The sequence below is a fragment of the Scomber japonicus genome, chromosome 23, assembly GCF_027409825.1.
Source record: "Scomber japonicus isolate fScoJap1 chromosome 23, fScoJap1.pri, whole genome shotgun sequence".
Lineage (NCBI taxonomy): Eukaryota > Metazoa > Chordata > Actinopteri > Scombriformes > Scombridae > Scomber > Scomber japonicus.
Window position 1 is genome coordinate 14,031,744 of NC_070600.1, and position 15,413 is coordinate 14,047,156.

The following is a 15,413-nucleotide window of genomic DNA, read 5'->3' on the forward strand; positions in this document are numbered from 1 at the left end:
AACAGCAAGCTTGGCTACCAACAGATTTATTTAGAAGATAAGCAAGGCTCATATGTGTGTCTCTAAACTGCACAGTAGAGTTGAAAAGTTTACAAGCTGACTCAGAGACAGTGTATCAAAGTTAAACTCACAGAGAGCTGCCTTTACCTGCTGAGCTTACACTTGAGTTATATTAAACACCCTGAGGAGTTTAGCTGGATGCTTGGTACAAGGGTTGCAAAGTTTTGTAACCCAAAAAAATAAAAAAAAAGCCACAAAATAAAAAAACCCCTCTTCACAGTATAAAGGATGTATATTCTAATGTGATATTCAGCCCTTAGACCAGCCTGGAAATCAGATCATAGTACATGATTTGCCTCTCTGGACAATCAGTTTGAATTATCCGCTACTAAGGCTACATGAAGTGGAGTACTGTCCATTCACACTCAGTTCTCCATGGTTCTCAGACTATTCTCCTGCTAAAGAATACTTTGAATATCATATGAATAAAACACCAATTATCCCCGAAGTGTAAATACGATAGACACTCAACATTTGACTTGTGTTTGGGATATTCATTCTTATTCAGCTCCACTATTGACCATAGGGCCTCTATGTTGATAATAAATGAATTCATACATACATTTACATAAATTTTACGGATACTGGGTAAATCCATTTATGGATCAAATTGTTCCCCATGTCTGCACATTGCTAATGTCAGAAAAAAAGGGGAAAAAAAGCAACTGCAACTTGTATTTTCTCATTTGAATTTAAAGTTTCCCTGGTGATTTATGAATTGAGACCGTTTCATGACCCTTGGGTCAAAACGCTATTGTTCAGAAATGAAAATCTGCATTTGTTCCTTCATTCCAGAAAATATTACTTTCTGAAAACATTATATGCTGTGCAGTGCCAGGCCTGGACATATCACCTTTATGTCTGTCATGCTATACAGTGTCCATCATGCCAGGGGAATGGACACTATCCCCTGGGGCAATGATAAAAGACCAAATAAAACCAATGTGAAACCAAACCAAGTGCTGAGACAGTGCAATAAGTTCTATTGACAAGTGCAATAGTTTCTGATGCTACTGATGCGCAGCAGACCGAGGCATGAATACCTATCTGGAGCAGCTTCAAATATTAGAAAACCTGTGCACCCATACTTCAAAACTACATATAAATCATTTGCACTGCTGAGGATAAACAGAGTGAAGAGGCGCAGACAGAAGAAGGGTAGAATATGGACAGCAAGGTAGAAAATAAATGATAGCAGCCTCTATTGTTAAAATCATCCCATTCTAACAAAGAATATGATGGAGTAGTGATATCACATGATAACAAGGACCAAAATTGTCAATGAATAACTGTAAACATTACTGTTTCGTAAGTTTTAAATTACACAAACCCTTCACAGACCACTGTGTTCTGTTTTGATTGTCCTACATCTGGTTGTTTTCACTGCCAGACCTTTTCATCCGTCTCTTAAGTTCAAATGTGGTGCAGCTGAAGTTTCCTAATCATTTGAAAGAATGCGAGATGGGTATCGGCGCTCGGTCTGTTTGTGTGTGTGGGAATGGCAGAGCAGGCAGGCAGGAAGGGAGGGAGGGAGTTGGACTACTTACGTTAACCTCAGTGATCGCTATGTCAACAATGCTACCCACAACTATCAAGGCATCAAATGTGTTCCATGCATCAACAAAATAATGCTGCGTAGGAGTGGAAAGAAAAACAGAAAAAACAACAGAAAAAAAGGACAGAACATAAGACATTTAAAATGGAAAGAACGGAAATCAAAGGAGAGAGGAGAAAAATAAGATAAAAAACATTATATACATGAGCATTGGAGCTTTTAGTAGGAGGAGAAAGGAGGGTAAGAATCAACAAAATTAAACTTCAAAAAAAGAAAAGAAGGGGCAGTCTGAAAGAGATGGACAGCAGAGGAAGAGCAGCGGCGATCGGTCATGCTTGTCCATGAGAGGAAAATGTCAACAACAAGAACAACAGTAAAGAACAGATTGCAACAGAATCACAACTAAAAATGCCCCTGCTGCTGCAGTCAAAAATGAAAGGTATATAAAGCTGTTTGTGATTGGTCAGTGAGTTAGTTCAGTTAGTGAGGGAATTAAACCTGAGGACATGTCACAGTCTGACAAAAGAAAAAAAGAAAAAAAAAGAATGAAAAAATAGTCAAGAACCCGACAACATCTGAGGTTACTGTATGGAGAAAGGAAGTTTGAGGACCCAAGACAGAACATCTTTGCTTTCAAAGCTAAACCCTGCCTGCCTCTCTTGCCTCTACTTTTTTATGATACCCAGGAAGAAGCACGTTCTTGTTCAGGAACCATTGTGGCTGGGCGTCCCCTGAGTAGCAACGGCCATCTTGGAGTTAAGGATGGAGGGAGAGGAGTAGGAGGAAGAAGAGATAGTGGAGGCAGAAAAAGAAGAAAGCTCTAGAGACAGTACAACACAGAATAGCCACAAAGGAAAGAGGAGTGGCAGGAAATGGAATATATAGAAGAAGTGAGAAGACACAAGACAGAGAGAGACAGAGACAGAGAGAGAGAGAGAGAGAGAGAGAGAGAGAGAGAGAGAGAGAGAGAGAGAGAGAGAGAGAGAGAGAGAGAGAGAGAGAGAGAGAGACAAGGAGAGTAAGAGTGGGCATCGTACTTACGTTGATCTCACTGAGAATGACGTCTATTATGCTGCCAATTACGATGAGGAAATCAAACACATTCCAGGGATCACTAAAGTACCCCTACACAGGATGAGGTGAGCAAGAGGAGGAGGAGGAGGAGGAGGAGGGTAAGAAAGGTAGGTTAGAAGGAAAACAACATCTGCTGCCACTTCGCAGCTCTATTATGGTGGTATGAGTTTGTACACTGAGGAAACAGAAACTGATGAACCAACACATGAAAGGACACATTTTAATTCTAATTTAATTGAATAGAATTAACAGGTCTCCTTCATGTTATCTGTTCTTCAGCTTCAGCTGAATGTTCTGCTCTGTTAAGGATAGCATGTTAGATTATGGTTATATTAGATTATTTCACCTGCATTTGAGTCCATTTGACAAGGCTGGGGCAGTGATTGTACTACACTTTGTTTACTTAATTTATTGTGGGCAATTCATCATTAGCACTGGTAGAAATGAGTATTTATGAAATACATTCAAACCCCTTAAGGCCTAAACAGTATTATTCAAGCTGGTAAAATGTTTAGTTCTGAAAATAGAAAGAGCAACATCTAAGAAAGTTATGATAAACCTGGGTATGTGTTACACAATTGTTTAGATACTAATAGAGACACAGTGTGAGTAAACTTGAGCGGAAACTTTTGCAACTTTTGTTATACTGTAAAATAATTATATATAATATAGGTTTTGGGAAAGCAGGGAAATTATAAGGATCAATTTTTGGAAGTCATATTTCACACTGACTATATTCTTTAGTTTACCTAGAGAAAAATTTATTTTCTACAAAAAAAACATGAGGTTGTTCCACTGCTCCATTTTAAGCCTGTTCACCTCTCATCAGCTGCTGAACTGTTACCTTAACAGACATAATTCAACTGCTCCTGTGTTATTATGTACATGTTACAAAATGCCTCAGTACTCTCTTGAGTATTTAATTTGTCGTTTTCAGGTGTACGGATATCAATGTAAAACCGAAACTGAACATTAGTAAAACAGAGCTCAGCATTATTATCTATATATATAATCTGTTTAACTGTAGTTGTTCCAAAGGGGGGAAGACTGTGTAAAAAAACAAAAAGGCATTAGCATAAATCTTCTTCATAAGACAAATGTTACTGCAGCTGATTCCAGGTGTGTGTTGACAGCTGTGCTCCCTTGTATGCCGGCTGTTTAAAGGAAGAGTTTGTTAAAGTCAAACAAATTGAAACAAGTTAAATTACACACAGTCTGTCTTTTTTCAGCATTGTTCAATACGGCTTGGGATTGTGTCATCATGCTGCGCTGTTGTGTTTTAACTTATGAATAAGACTAATGTTTACAACTCATAAAGATTCACAACTCTCCCAGAGTAACCATGATATGCAAAAAAAGAGAAAAGTGAAGAGTGAGAAAACAGCTTTAATTGTTAATGCTGTTAACTTGCTTTACCACAGGTAAACACTACATAACATGCATACATGATGCGGTGCAGCATGGTGTCAATTCCCAAGCCGTACAGGTTGTCCTTATTTAGTTCTCTACTGTCAGGACCACGCAGTCAGGATTACGTTACTGTGGCTACCTGTGTCTAAAAATACAGCAAGGCATGCATTATGTCACTACGACAAATAGATTTTTTTTCAGTCATTACAAGACATCCATCTTACATCTGTCTTAATCAATAGACACAATTTGTACAATATGATTTGGATTTTGGAACTAACTGGAAAAACAAAACAAACTATTTTTCATTATTAGTTAAAACCCTATGGCTATGAAATACTGGTAATTTTTGTAGGTGATTAATTCCACCAACTGAACAATTAATTTCACATATAAAAATCAAGAAAAAGCAAAATTAAGAAAGTTGTAAAACTTTTTGTAAACCCACTAATTGTTTAGTATCTGCTGTAAGTATGCTAGTATGAAAAAAAATCACCTTTGCAGGTGGCATAATTTCACCTTTATATTTCTCCAGCTCACCACCAATATCTTTCACATACAGTCAGTGAGATCAAGTACAAGGGCTGATTGCAATTGTTTTTTGGTTCAAAACAATCAGTAAGATATCATCATCAAAACTTGATGTCTGTGTTTCTTATACTCTTATCTTCTGATTTACAAACCATGTTCTTGCTATTGCTTATGAAGTTTTTTTCCACAAACCCTGCTGTAACAGAGAGAAGCATTCCCATCTGTTACTGTTTAAATAGCTGATGTACCAGGAAGCTCAAAGATTGGACCAATAAAACCAGCTTCACAGCTACATAGCAACAGCAGGGAAACAAGGGAGTGGTGAGATTAAAATCCACATGATACTATTTACTTATCATGTTTTAAATTCATAATATCATAATTATTGCCTAGAGGAAATTAAACAGGTATTAAGGATAGACAGTTCGACATCAATAAGCAGTTACTTGCAATAAATGTGATTCAGTGCCTAGAATATATTTGTCTATTTATTCTAATCTATTTTATAATTGTAAGTGTCTGGTAGTACCTTTGTGCTTTTTATTTAATCTAATCTGTTATATTCTACATACCATTTTCTTTGCTGCTATATTTTACTCTACTGTACTGCTCTCTGTATTATTTTGTTCTGCAGCAAGAGAAGTGGACAGTGGACCTACCCTGGGTTTGAAGGCGATTAGTTTAAGGATCATCTCCACAGTGAAGAGTCCAGTGAAGAGCATGTTGAGGATGTTCATGGCATCATTGAACTTTGTGGTCTGCCCATGATGCTGCAAAGACACACAATAATTCAATAATATCCACAGGGAATGGGAGTTTGATGGGAGTTGTCATTCATAAATTGACCATAATACTTCCCTATTGTATTTGTTTTTGTCTTGTGTTTGTGTGACTGACACTCACCTGCATGGCCAGACAGATGGTGTTGAGGAGGATGAGCGTGAACATCAGGTACTCAAAGTAAGTGGAATTAACCACATACCACACTTTGTACTGGTAGGGGTTCTTAGGGATGTAACGACGCAATGGGCGGGCCTTCAAGGCATACTCCACACACTGACGCTGTGAAAAACACACACAGACACACACAAATGCTGACTTTTGCCTTTAGCACGTATCTGCTGATGTAGTTCCCCAACTCCTTGTCTGTCTCCTTGTCAATCTGTCTCTTTGTACTCAGACCATCATGGGGAAAAAAAGTAGAATTGTCTTTTGGCAGTCAAAAAAGCCCTTTTCATCTCAAACTATTCCTCCATCCCCTCTCTGCATTTCCATGCTCTTGCTAAGACATGCACCATCAGAGAACCCAGCTGCAGAGACTTGGCCAAGCTTCTTCATTAAGTTTTAGTCTTCTTCTGACAGAGCTACTGCAGCTCCCTCCTGGCTTGACTCCTGAAGTAGTTCAGCCCCTAAAATTCATGTTCACCCTCTCCCTCCAGATTCTCTTGCCTCTGCCTGTCCTCTATTCCCTCTCCTTTGTGTCTCCTGAATGGCTAAATTAATTTCCCACTTAAATCAGAACAGCAAATTATCTCCCTGTTTTCTAATGTAGCCTGAAAACTGTCTAACTTCAGTGATAACTTTATATAAAACACACGCAGACACTACCTGGTTCTTGTCCAGCTCACAGTTCTTATATTCTTGCTCTCCTTGCTCCTGGAATGTAACGATGACGAAACCGACAAAGATGTTCATCATGAAGAAGGCAATGATGATGATGTAGATGATAAAGAAGATAGAGATGACCACACGGTAGTTGTAGATGGGCCCAACGTCCTCAGAGTGAGAGTCTATGGCCCGGTACAGTAACCTGCAGGAGGGAAGATTCATTGCTCCAGTTAAAAGCTTTAATTAGTAGAATACTAAAAAAAAACTAAAAAAGCAAGAACACTGTGTACATACAATATGCATATAAATGTGTATTGTGTTTTTTATGGAGACACATACCCTGGCCAGCCCTCAAAGGTAGACACAGCAAACAGCGCCATCATGCCTTGCAGGACATCGTCAAAGTTAAAGTCACTGTTCTCCCACTTTCTCATGGCTCTCTCAGGTTTCCCCACATCACCATCCTTATACATGATGTAGGAACCTCTATAAATGTACACACACACAAACTTATGTGTTTATTCTGTAGTTAGGCTACAAGAGATAGACAGAACAAGCCTGTGTGCGGGAAGGATGCCTTACCTGCAGTCTGCCTCAGTCTGTTTAGAGCTGTCACTGCAGTAGAAGAACTTGCCCTGATAGACACACGTTAGAAATTTAAATGTTACTTATTGTAAACATTTCATTGCCACTGATGACATTGTGAACAGCTGTAGGGGAGCCCCTTCTTCTTCGATCCCTCCCCTCCTCTCTTCTTTACCTTGAAGAGTTGTACTCCAATGCAGGCAAACATGAACTGGAGCAACGTGGTGACAATGACGATGTTGCCGATAGTCCTGATGGCCACAAACACGCACTGCACTACATGCTGGAAAACACAAACCAAAAGTGACTGTGAGTATATGGGTATGTGTGCATTTTTAGAGTCACTAAATATTTGAATCAGTTTAAGTGCAAACTGCAAGTGTATTTTTCCCCCCAACATTCCACTGCAAGAAGAGAAGACAGAAGGAGTGTGTTTTGTGTATTTTAGGTGTTCGTGTGCTGACCTTCAGTCCCTTGGCTCTGTTGATGGCCCTCAGTGGCCTGAGCACTCGCAGAACTCTCAGGATCTTCACCACATTAATTGCACTGGACCTGAAAACACACAGTGGATTAGACCAGTCAATCTGATTAAGGCACATTTGGAGCACAGCGTAGGGTACTTTCAACAGTATCTGTATTTAAGACAATACAAACTGTAGCATGAGTCAAAGAATCTCTGTGGAGATTGCAACAACTCAACATACAAGCTAAAGAAATGATCAAGACAGTAAACTAGAAAACTGAAGCAAAACCACATCTAAAACTCAAAGAGAAGAATGACACAAAATAATCCTAGAAAGCTCAGAAATAAATTAAGCCTAGACTGCGCAAAGACCAGAATATGTGTTTATATAATTCTTATAATGATTTGAATCATCACTTTTGATACATAAATACATAAAGTTTGCTAAAAGTATTCTAACTTATTATATCTACACTTGGGTGCGTAATATGTTAAGATTTTTACTGGAAGATTTGAAGAGGTGCACATATTCACAGTAGTTACACACACGTTTGTTAAACTACAATCATGTGACCAGACAAAAAAAAAAAACTTGGTTATAGACTGTTATGGCACATTTTAGAAATCACAAATCACTTTTTGGACTGATAATCGCACCTCAAGATGTTAAAAGCACTAATAATACATTTAAAATGTGTCCAGTGTTACATTATGAGACAGTAGCAGTTCAGCTCTCTTGTGTAGAATAAATGTCAGTAAAATATTATATGTAACACAATTCATAAAAATGCACATCAAAAACATGACACATGGACACACATACAAGTACAGCACAGACAGATAAACACAAAGACTCATACAGACATTTACAGGCAAACACAGAGTTATTGTGCTGTAAGAGAGTGTCAGTACGAGCCAAAGATCAAACAGTGTGACCTTTTAGGAAGTGGTTAAAAAAAAAGTTTTACATAGTAACTAGAATAATTAAATGAATACTTTGACATTTTGAATTTGACAATAAATATGTGGGAAAAGGTTTGAATTTCCTCTTCAATAATCTGAGTTCGGCTTCCCTTGTGTTATTATTACTAAATTAAATCAACAGCTATCAAACATGATAGAAATCCATCTTGGCTGTACAATATATTTTCCTTTTATTTTTAGTGTGGAATGCTAAGAAGTCAGTTAACTGAAGGACAAATATGAAAACCTTTTCTCACAGTGACAAAGGTGGAAGGAAAATGTGTTTTCAAAATGTCAGCGCATCCTTTTAAGGGAGGGACTTTTCACATGGTTAAAGGGAGTGACATTATGCTGTGCTACTTAACGTAAGGGAAAAGTAATCAAGGAGGTAGGGAAAAGGTCCATTGTTCAACTTTTCACACAGGAAGGTAAAATTTAAAGGAAGTTAAAGGTAGTTCATGTGGAGTAGGATGTTATCAGTTACATATCACAGTCAAACCAGCCCTGATCATGTGTTTACTGATAGTGATGCACTTTTTTCAAAATGTCAACAGAAATGATTTTAAACAGTTACAAAAAATATTAAAATGTCTGTTGTGTGCTTTGATTGGCTGGGCTTAAGGGGATGAGGTTACATCATTTACCAACCACCTGATCACAAGAATAACTACCATCAGAGAGCAAAAATAGAGATATTGTCTCATATGTCTACTGATGTGAAGCATATTTTACTGTTGTCCAGATACATATGAGACTATACGGGATGGTGGCAGAAGTAGCTGATCCTTCATATAGGTAGATGTTTTCTGTAGTTTGTCATTTGTTCGCATTTAATTTGCAAATATAAAGACTAAACTCTTAAATGGGTATGAAAATTCTGCTTCTGCAGTGTTACACCAATGTGCTCTTATATAGGGAGAAGGCATGATAGATGTGTAGCTCCACTATATCCTGCAAAGTAATGTTTTAGTATAGAGTAATAAAGTAATAACAATAAACAATAAATAATAAAACAGTAACAAGCTGTCCACAAACAGTACTAAATGTTACACCAATGTAATTAATTTGACTGTGATATTCAAGATATATCCCACACATTTACGACCTTTAACAAGCAAAAACACTGAGTTTTAGCATTCAGGTGTCATTTCTATTGCCCAGGAGAGTTCAGTTCATCCAGGAATAAGAACTGAATCTGACCTGCCCCCAAATCTATGACAAAGGACAGATAAACACACCCATTAACATTTATTAGATGTGAAGGGTGAAAACAGTATTAGAGGACCCAGGATGATTTATTTATTTAAAAAACACATTCTCTGGTTCAAGTCCAATTATTGCTGTCTTTAAAGAGTTTGCAGATTTGAATACGTTATTAATTTTTTTTTTTATTGCCTTTGGGGAAGGTTTCAACTAAACTCTCCAAGACCACAGAAATACCAAATCAAAAGAGTGACAGTTTTACACATTTAAGGTGAAGGTCTGTTAAGGGGGGGTTATTAATATGGACCAATGTGGACTTACGTCGAGAAGTCTAGTCTATTAAGCATTAGAGACAGAGAGTGTAGTATAGCATATTAAACATCAGAAATATCAAAGCAATCCAAGGAGTTATTAGCGACAGGAAGCAGAGAACATCTTTAATAAATATCATTTAAAAAGAAGGGATTGGAGAGTAATGAAGTGCAAGTTGTTAGAGAAATGAGAGAAGTGTGAAGCATTGGGGAATTTACAAACATAACATTTCTCCACTTAGCCATTTGACAATTTGAATTGAATTTTTTGCTGCAATGCCTCACAAACTACTCACTATCTGGATAATTGATCCAGTATAGTGCAATTTTTTTTAAATTCAAATGCCAAGGTCATGGATTGTGTCAACAGCCATGTAGGAGTAAAAAAACAAATGTATATGCAGTTGCACTCACTGTATTCCAGAGGAGATGAGGGACACACTGACCACCACCAGGTCCAGAATGTTAAAATAGTTCCTACAGAATGAACCTTTATGGAGGAAGGCTCCGTAGGCCGTCATCTGCAGGGGTCAAGGTTCATATTTTAGGGTCATTTAAAGAAGTATAAAATCACATTCTAGTAGTGTACATGGAGGGGACCTAAAATACTAGATGACAATACTACACTACACATGCAGAGGCTAGTGTTACTGGCTGCTTTACCTCTAACCCTGAGCAGCCAAGATTAAGTATTAATTTATAGTTCTCAGTCTTTGTTTTAACATAGACTGTAGATGAGTTGCATTTCCTACTGAGGACACATACTTAAAGCAATCTGAAAGCTGATTCTCTACATAGTTTTGTCACTGATGATTAAAATTTAAAAGCCTGAGTCGTTGTTTATCCCAAACATACAGAAAAGGTTCCGTTACATTAGTACCACTAATCCTGCATAAATAAAGAATAATATTGAAAACTACCTTAAGAATAATCTCTATGGTGAAAAGTCCAGTAAATACATGGTCGGCATAGCCCAGGATCTGAAACAACAACAAAGAGTATAATTGTTTTCAGTTTAGAGTTACCATTTCAACAATGCTGGATTAATGTGGAGTACAATATAATGGAAAACATCATAAATGTATAAATGTAAAAAACAAAACAAAACAAAAACAAAACTTGCTTAGCAAAGATGTCATAGCACAGATTTAGACAGTAAAATTAGGTCATTAGTGCAACCATAATAATCTAATATTCTCAGAAGATGTTAGAGAAACAATGTTTTTCAGATTTGGCTCTTTAAAGCTGAACTTAAAATAAACTCTAACATGGTCTAACATAGTATAACATCACAACCTAATACTGGGCTAGGGATGATGAATTCTGAATTGACTATAATAGACAGAGCAGAGCAGAATCTGAAAGACAGGATGTATAATTTCATTAAGGTTTCAGACTAAGGTTAATTGAGGTAGGTTAATAAACAGCAACCTATACTATAGCCAAGGAAAATACAATAAAACGGATCTTTAATATTCCCTGAAGGGATTTGTCTTGCTCACTGAGAGAGGAAAGGAAACAATGCACAGACATAGATACAGCTGATACAGTGCTATCTTTTGTATTGAACTACACCTCACATGTTATAGCCATGTATACAAAACAATCAATGCATAAAACAATAAGGTGATGCTCTATTAATGTGTCCAATACAGGTACATTGTTCATAAAAACAAACAGTTCATGTGTTTGTCTTTTAGGGCTGTGCTTAACTCTGAAAACACAGACTCTACTGTTGTCTGCAATTTGCCTGGTATGTGGGTTAACAAGAACCCTGAGGGCTATAATGAATGAATTCTTTGGCTATATCTCAGTTGCTGTATGTGTACATTACACTACTATAGACTTAATTTACCCGCATGGCTTTAAAAAAAGAGTGAAATCGACACAACAAAGCGTAACGGGCGTTTAACATCTTCTTAACATGAAGTTAATCACAGTTACAGTACTCTGGAATAAATCTCATTAAGTATAACAGGCCAGTCACAATAAGCTTCTGCTCCTCTATATGTTGCTGTCAGCTGTAATCCATTTAGTACAGAGTGAGTGTGTGTGTGAGTAGCTAATGACAGCTACAATGTGTGCTTTCTGGGTATGAATGTACATTTGGCCTCATGCATATATATTTTGGATGTGCATCTTCCCAATTTTTATTTTTTATTTGATTGTGTGTGTTACCGTGTTTCTAAAGGAGTCATTCTGGACTGGATCCTCTGCTGCCAGACTGATGCTGCTGAGCAGGATGAAGAAGAGGATGAGGTTTGTGAAGATGTTGTGGTTGACAATCTTATGGCACAGAACCCTAAATCTACAAAACAGAGTGACAGACACACAGAAACAGAGGGATTGAGAGACAAAGTGAGCAAATCATTTTGTAGTTTCAATTACTTTATATGTGCAGGATTAAATTAACAAGAAATCTTGATGAAGGTAACGAGAGAGACAACTACTGTCTCTTCTTACTTGTTTGTGTGACTGAAGACGAAGAAAGCGGGGGCCTCCGGCATGGGAACAGCCTTCTCCTTCAGCTGAATGTCGGAAAGCGGCCGCGGTCTCGGACCCACTGGCATCTCTGGCTCATCATCATCCTCATCTCCTAATGAGAGGGAGGACGAGGAGAAAGGGAGGACAGGACAAGGAGACATTAGGAGAAGAAGACCAAGAAGGGGAGAGGAAGGCTGATAGCCTTCCCTTGGTTGATAGTCAGGCAAAGTCTCATTTTTATCTACTCATTCACTCATTCCTCCATACACACCTGGTTTGTGGCTAGGCTGTGTATTACCTATGTAATCATTAGCAGGATATGGATTTTTCTCTTCACTCTCATCTCCACAGTAGTCATCCATGTTGATCTGCCAAAGAAGAGCATTGTATTTATTCACCATCTCATTCATTTCTATGACAACATACTCACTTATGCTTCATGCAGACTGGAAGTGATAATGTTTTCTCAAGTCAACAGATTCTATTCATTTTCTATGGTGAGCAGGAGATGCAGTCTTGTGGTGCATGATAGATACGGCAAGACCAGTTGATGGACTGTTCGCCGTATCTGCATTTGCATAAACACAACTTGACCCCAACTTCATGTAAATGAGTCCGTCCAGCACAACACAGCTGGTTCACAAAGCTCAGATCAAACTGTCAAACTAGGCAGTGCTGATCAAATATGAATCAAGATTATTTCCTGCATTACCTATTTCTGGCCTCAAATGTTTTCAGAAACATATTTCAGTGGACTGTTTATCTGTAATATGAGAAAGTGTTTGACCAGGGGGCCATTTTTTCCTGCTTGAAAACTAACTTGCCAAAACCAAGCATGGTCAAACTTAAAGTACATCTATCTAATCAACTGCAGTGTTTCTGTGGTAAGCTATATCATTTCTTTGGAGAGAAAAAAAGCTGTCTATCATGATCATTGAGGAAACAGCAACGCCCCCCAGCCGGAGCATTTAGTGGTCCAGACTATCCAGATGCATCATTGCTGAAGGCAGTGGGCACACCACATTTCTGCTTGCTCTGTACCTTTGTGGCAGTGTTGGTCTCTCCATCAGATGTGATAGACTTCAGCTCTATCTTCTCTTTCTTCTCCTCCTCAAGAGGAGGCTTCTCGTTGTTGTGACGCTTCTCTGGACTGGCGAGCCTGGAGAATGAAGGAAGAAAGGAAAACCCTCACTTTAGGTGTCTCTCTCACTCTGTGTTAGCCTCTATTCCCTTATCAACAGATTTGTATTGAATTACATATACATTAACACCAGAAGAACAAAATAAGACTTTCATCGGGTGTACTTCAGTCACAGAGGGTGGCTTTGTTATTTAAATCAAACCATTATGATAGCAGGCAGGCAAATTATTGTTTTCCATCACCCTATCTCCTCCAATCAATACTGGTTGCTACTAAGAAGGAGCTATTTAATGATTGGTGCCACTGAGGGGAACAATATCTTCCTCAGCTGTACTATAATCTGAAATTACCCAATAAAATTGGTTAAGACAGAAAAGTCTTAAGACCTTAAAATACATACATATTAGAATTGTTAAGGATTCTCAGTACTTTGATTTGCTTCTGTGCATCACTCACGCCATGGATGATGTAAATTAAAGCTCTTCCTGTAGGGTTCGGCCAAACTACCACAAGTTCTCTCACCCTACCATTTTTTTCTCACTTTCTTTCCCAAGCTCTCTGACAACCTGTCTTTACCTGGCTAGTTTTTTCCTTTCCTTCTCCTCCTCTTCCTCTTTCTGGGCGGATGTTAGGCTCTCTGCGTCTGCCAGATTGTCCACAGCGATGGCCAAGAAGACATTCAGTAGGATATCTGGTCAGCAGGTAATGTTAAGGATTTTGTGGACATAGTGGATCATCAGTGTGGCTTCTTTAAAACCATCCAAGTAGGCTAAATTAATAATTAGTAACCTTTCATCTAACATTTATTAATCTGAAAGATAATGTTTCTAATAAACATGCCCAATGACCCACAATAAACTGTGTGGATGCATCCTTATGTAAAAGACATCTTTCTGTCTTGTAACTGCATCTTAAAAAGAGGTTTGAAATCCAATCTGATTTAATTCAAACCACAGTCAGTCACATTGTACTCCATTTGTCAGGACAGAATTGATCAGAATCCGAAAACAATTTCGTCAATCTTCCATATGCACATAATCTAGGCCTATGTGCAGCTGTCTCATGTAGACCTATTTTTTTAGAGGATACAGTTTCCGCAGATGAAGAGGATGATGAAGTAGATGCAGACCAGCATGCCGGGGAACGACGGTCCACCGTACGCCATGATGCCATCATACATCACAGAATTCCAGTCTTCTCCTGTTAAGATCTATAGAAACAGAAATAAATAGCATAAACATCTAATAGACAAAGAAATTGGAAATAAGTTATTTTACTGTTGTTACAGTGACAGATTTGATTTCATTTCACTGGAAACTCATACTAGATTAAATTACTTATAAATTAATCATTATTAAAACAATACTGTACAAAAGGAGATGATCACAATTATAGTCTTGAGGACACACACAGAAAATGTGCGTGCACAGAGGAGACAATGCGTAGTATCATTACCTGAAACACAGTGAGCAAAGACTGGGGGAAGTTGTCAAAGGTGCTGCGTCGGGTCTCGTCGAAGTTGAACTTTCCCCCAAAAAGCTGCATGCCGAGTAGGGAGAAGATGATGATGAAGAGGAACAGTAGGAGCAACAGGGAAGCGATGGATCGAACAGAGTTAAGCAGAGAGGCCACCAGGTTGGACAGAGAGTTCCAGTATCTGGAAGAGAGACGTTCAATTTAAATTGTGAACTATATCAAGGCCAACATGTGTGCATGTGCAAAAGTACATATAGCTGTAAGAGCACATAAATCATCTCTCAAAAATACACACGCAGCCTGACTTTTAGTTTCCACTTAAATGTGTCATTAACTTCTTATAACATGTTGTAAGTTAACACATAATTATTTTGTTCCTTCTACAGTGAGTGAACGATAGTGCATCATCAAGACATTTGGTAATACGATAGTTCCTATTGTCTTTCATTGTCCAGTACTGCAGTAGGTGACTTGCGGATGGGTGTGGACAAATGGATACACACTCCTTGTCAGCAACATTGTTCAATGTCAATATTAAAAGTGTCTTTA

At 38.1% G+C, this 15,413-nt stretch overlaps 1 protein-coding gene across 1 annotated transcript in view; it reads right to left on the minus strand.

The window, feature by feature from the left end:
- cacna1c (calcium channel, voltage-dependent, L type, alpha 1C subunit) overlaps nt 1–15,413 on the minus strand; it is a 178,317-nt gene that overhangs the window by 19,356 nt on the left and 143,548 nt on the right. Inside the window, exons 16-34 of the mRNA XM_053314129.1 lie at nt 14,844–15,045; nt 14,478–14,598; nt 13,965–14,079; nt 13,289–13,406; nt 12,546–12,615; nt 12,227–12,359; nt 11,942–12,071; nt 10,684–10,743; nt 10,178–10,284; nt 9,774–9,788; nt 7,288–7,375; nt 6,999–7,106; nt 6,821–6,873; nt 6,578–6,724; nt 6,239–6,440; nt 5,534–5,692; nt 5,290–5,400; nt 2,657–2,740; nt 1,608–1,691 (exon numbers count right to left, since the gene is read on the minus strand). Coding sequence (XP_053170104.1) covers nt 1,608–1,691; nt 2,657–2,740; nt 5,290–5,400; nt 5,534–5,692; nt 6,239–6,440; nt 6,578–6,724; nt 6,821–6,873; nt 6,999–7,106; nt 7,288–7,375; nt 9,774–9,788; nt 10,178–10,284; nt 10,684–10,743; nt 11,942–12,071; nt 12,227–12,359; nt 12,546–12,615; nt 13,289–13,406; nt 13,965–14,079; nt 14,478–14,598; nt 14,844–15,045 — 2,107 coding nt within the window. The remainder of the gene's footprint in view (nt 1–1,607; nt 1,692–2,656; nt 2,741–5,289; nt 5,401–5,533; nt 5,693–6,238; nt 6,441–6,577; nt 6,725–6,820; nt 6,874–6,998; nt 7,107–7,287; nt 7,376–9,773; nt 9,789–10,177; nt 10,285–10,683; nt 10,744–11,941; nt 12,072–12,226; nt 12,360–12,545; nt 12,616–13,288; nt 13,407–13,964; nt 14,080–14,477; nt 14,599–14,843; nt 15,046–15,413) is intronic.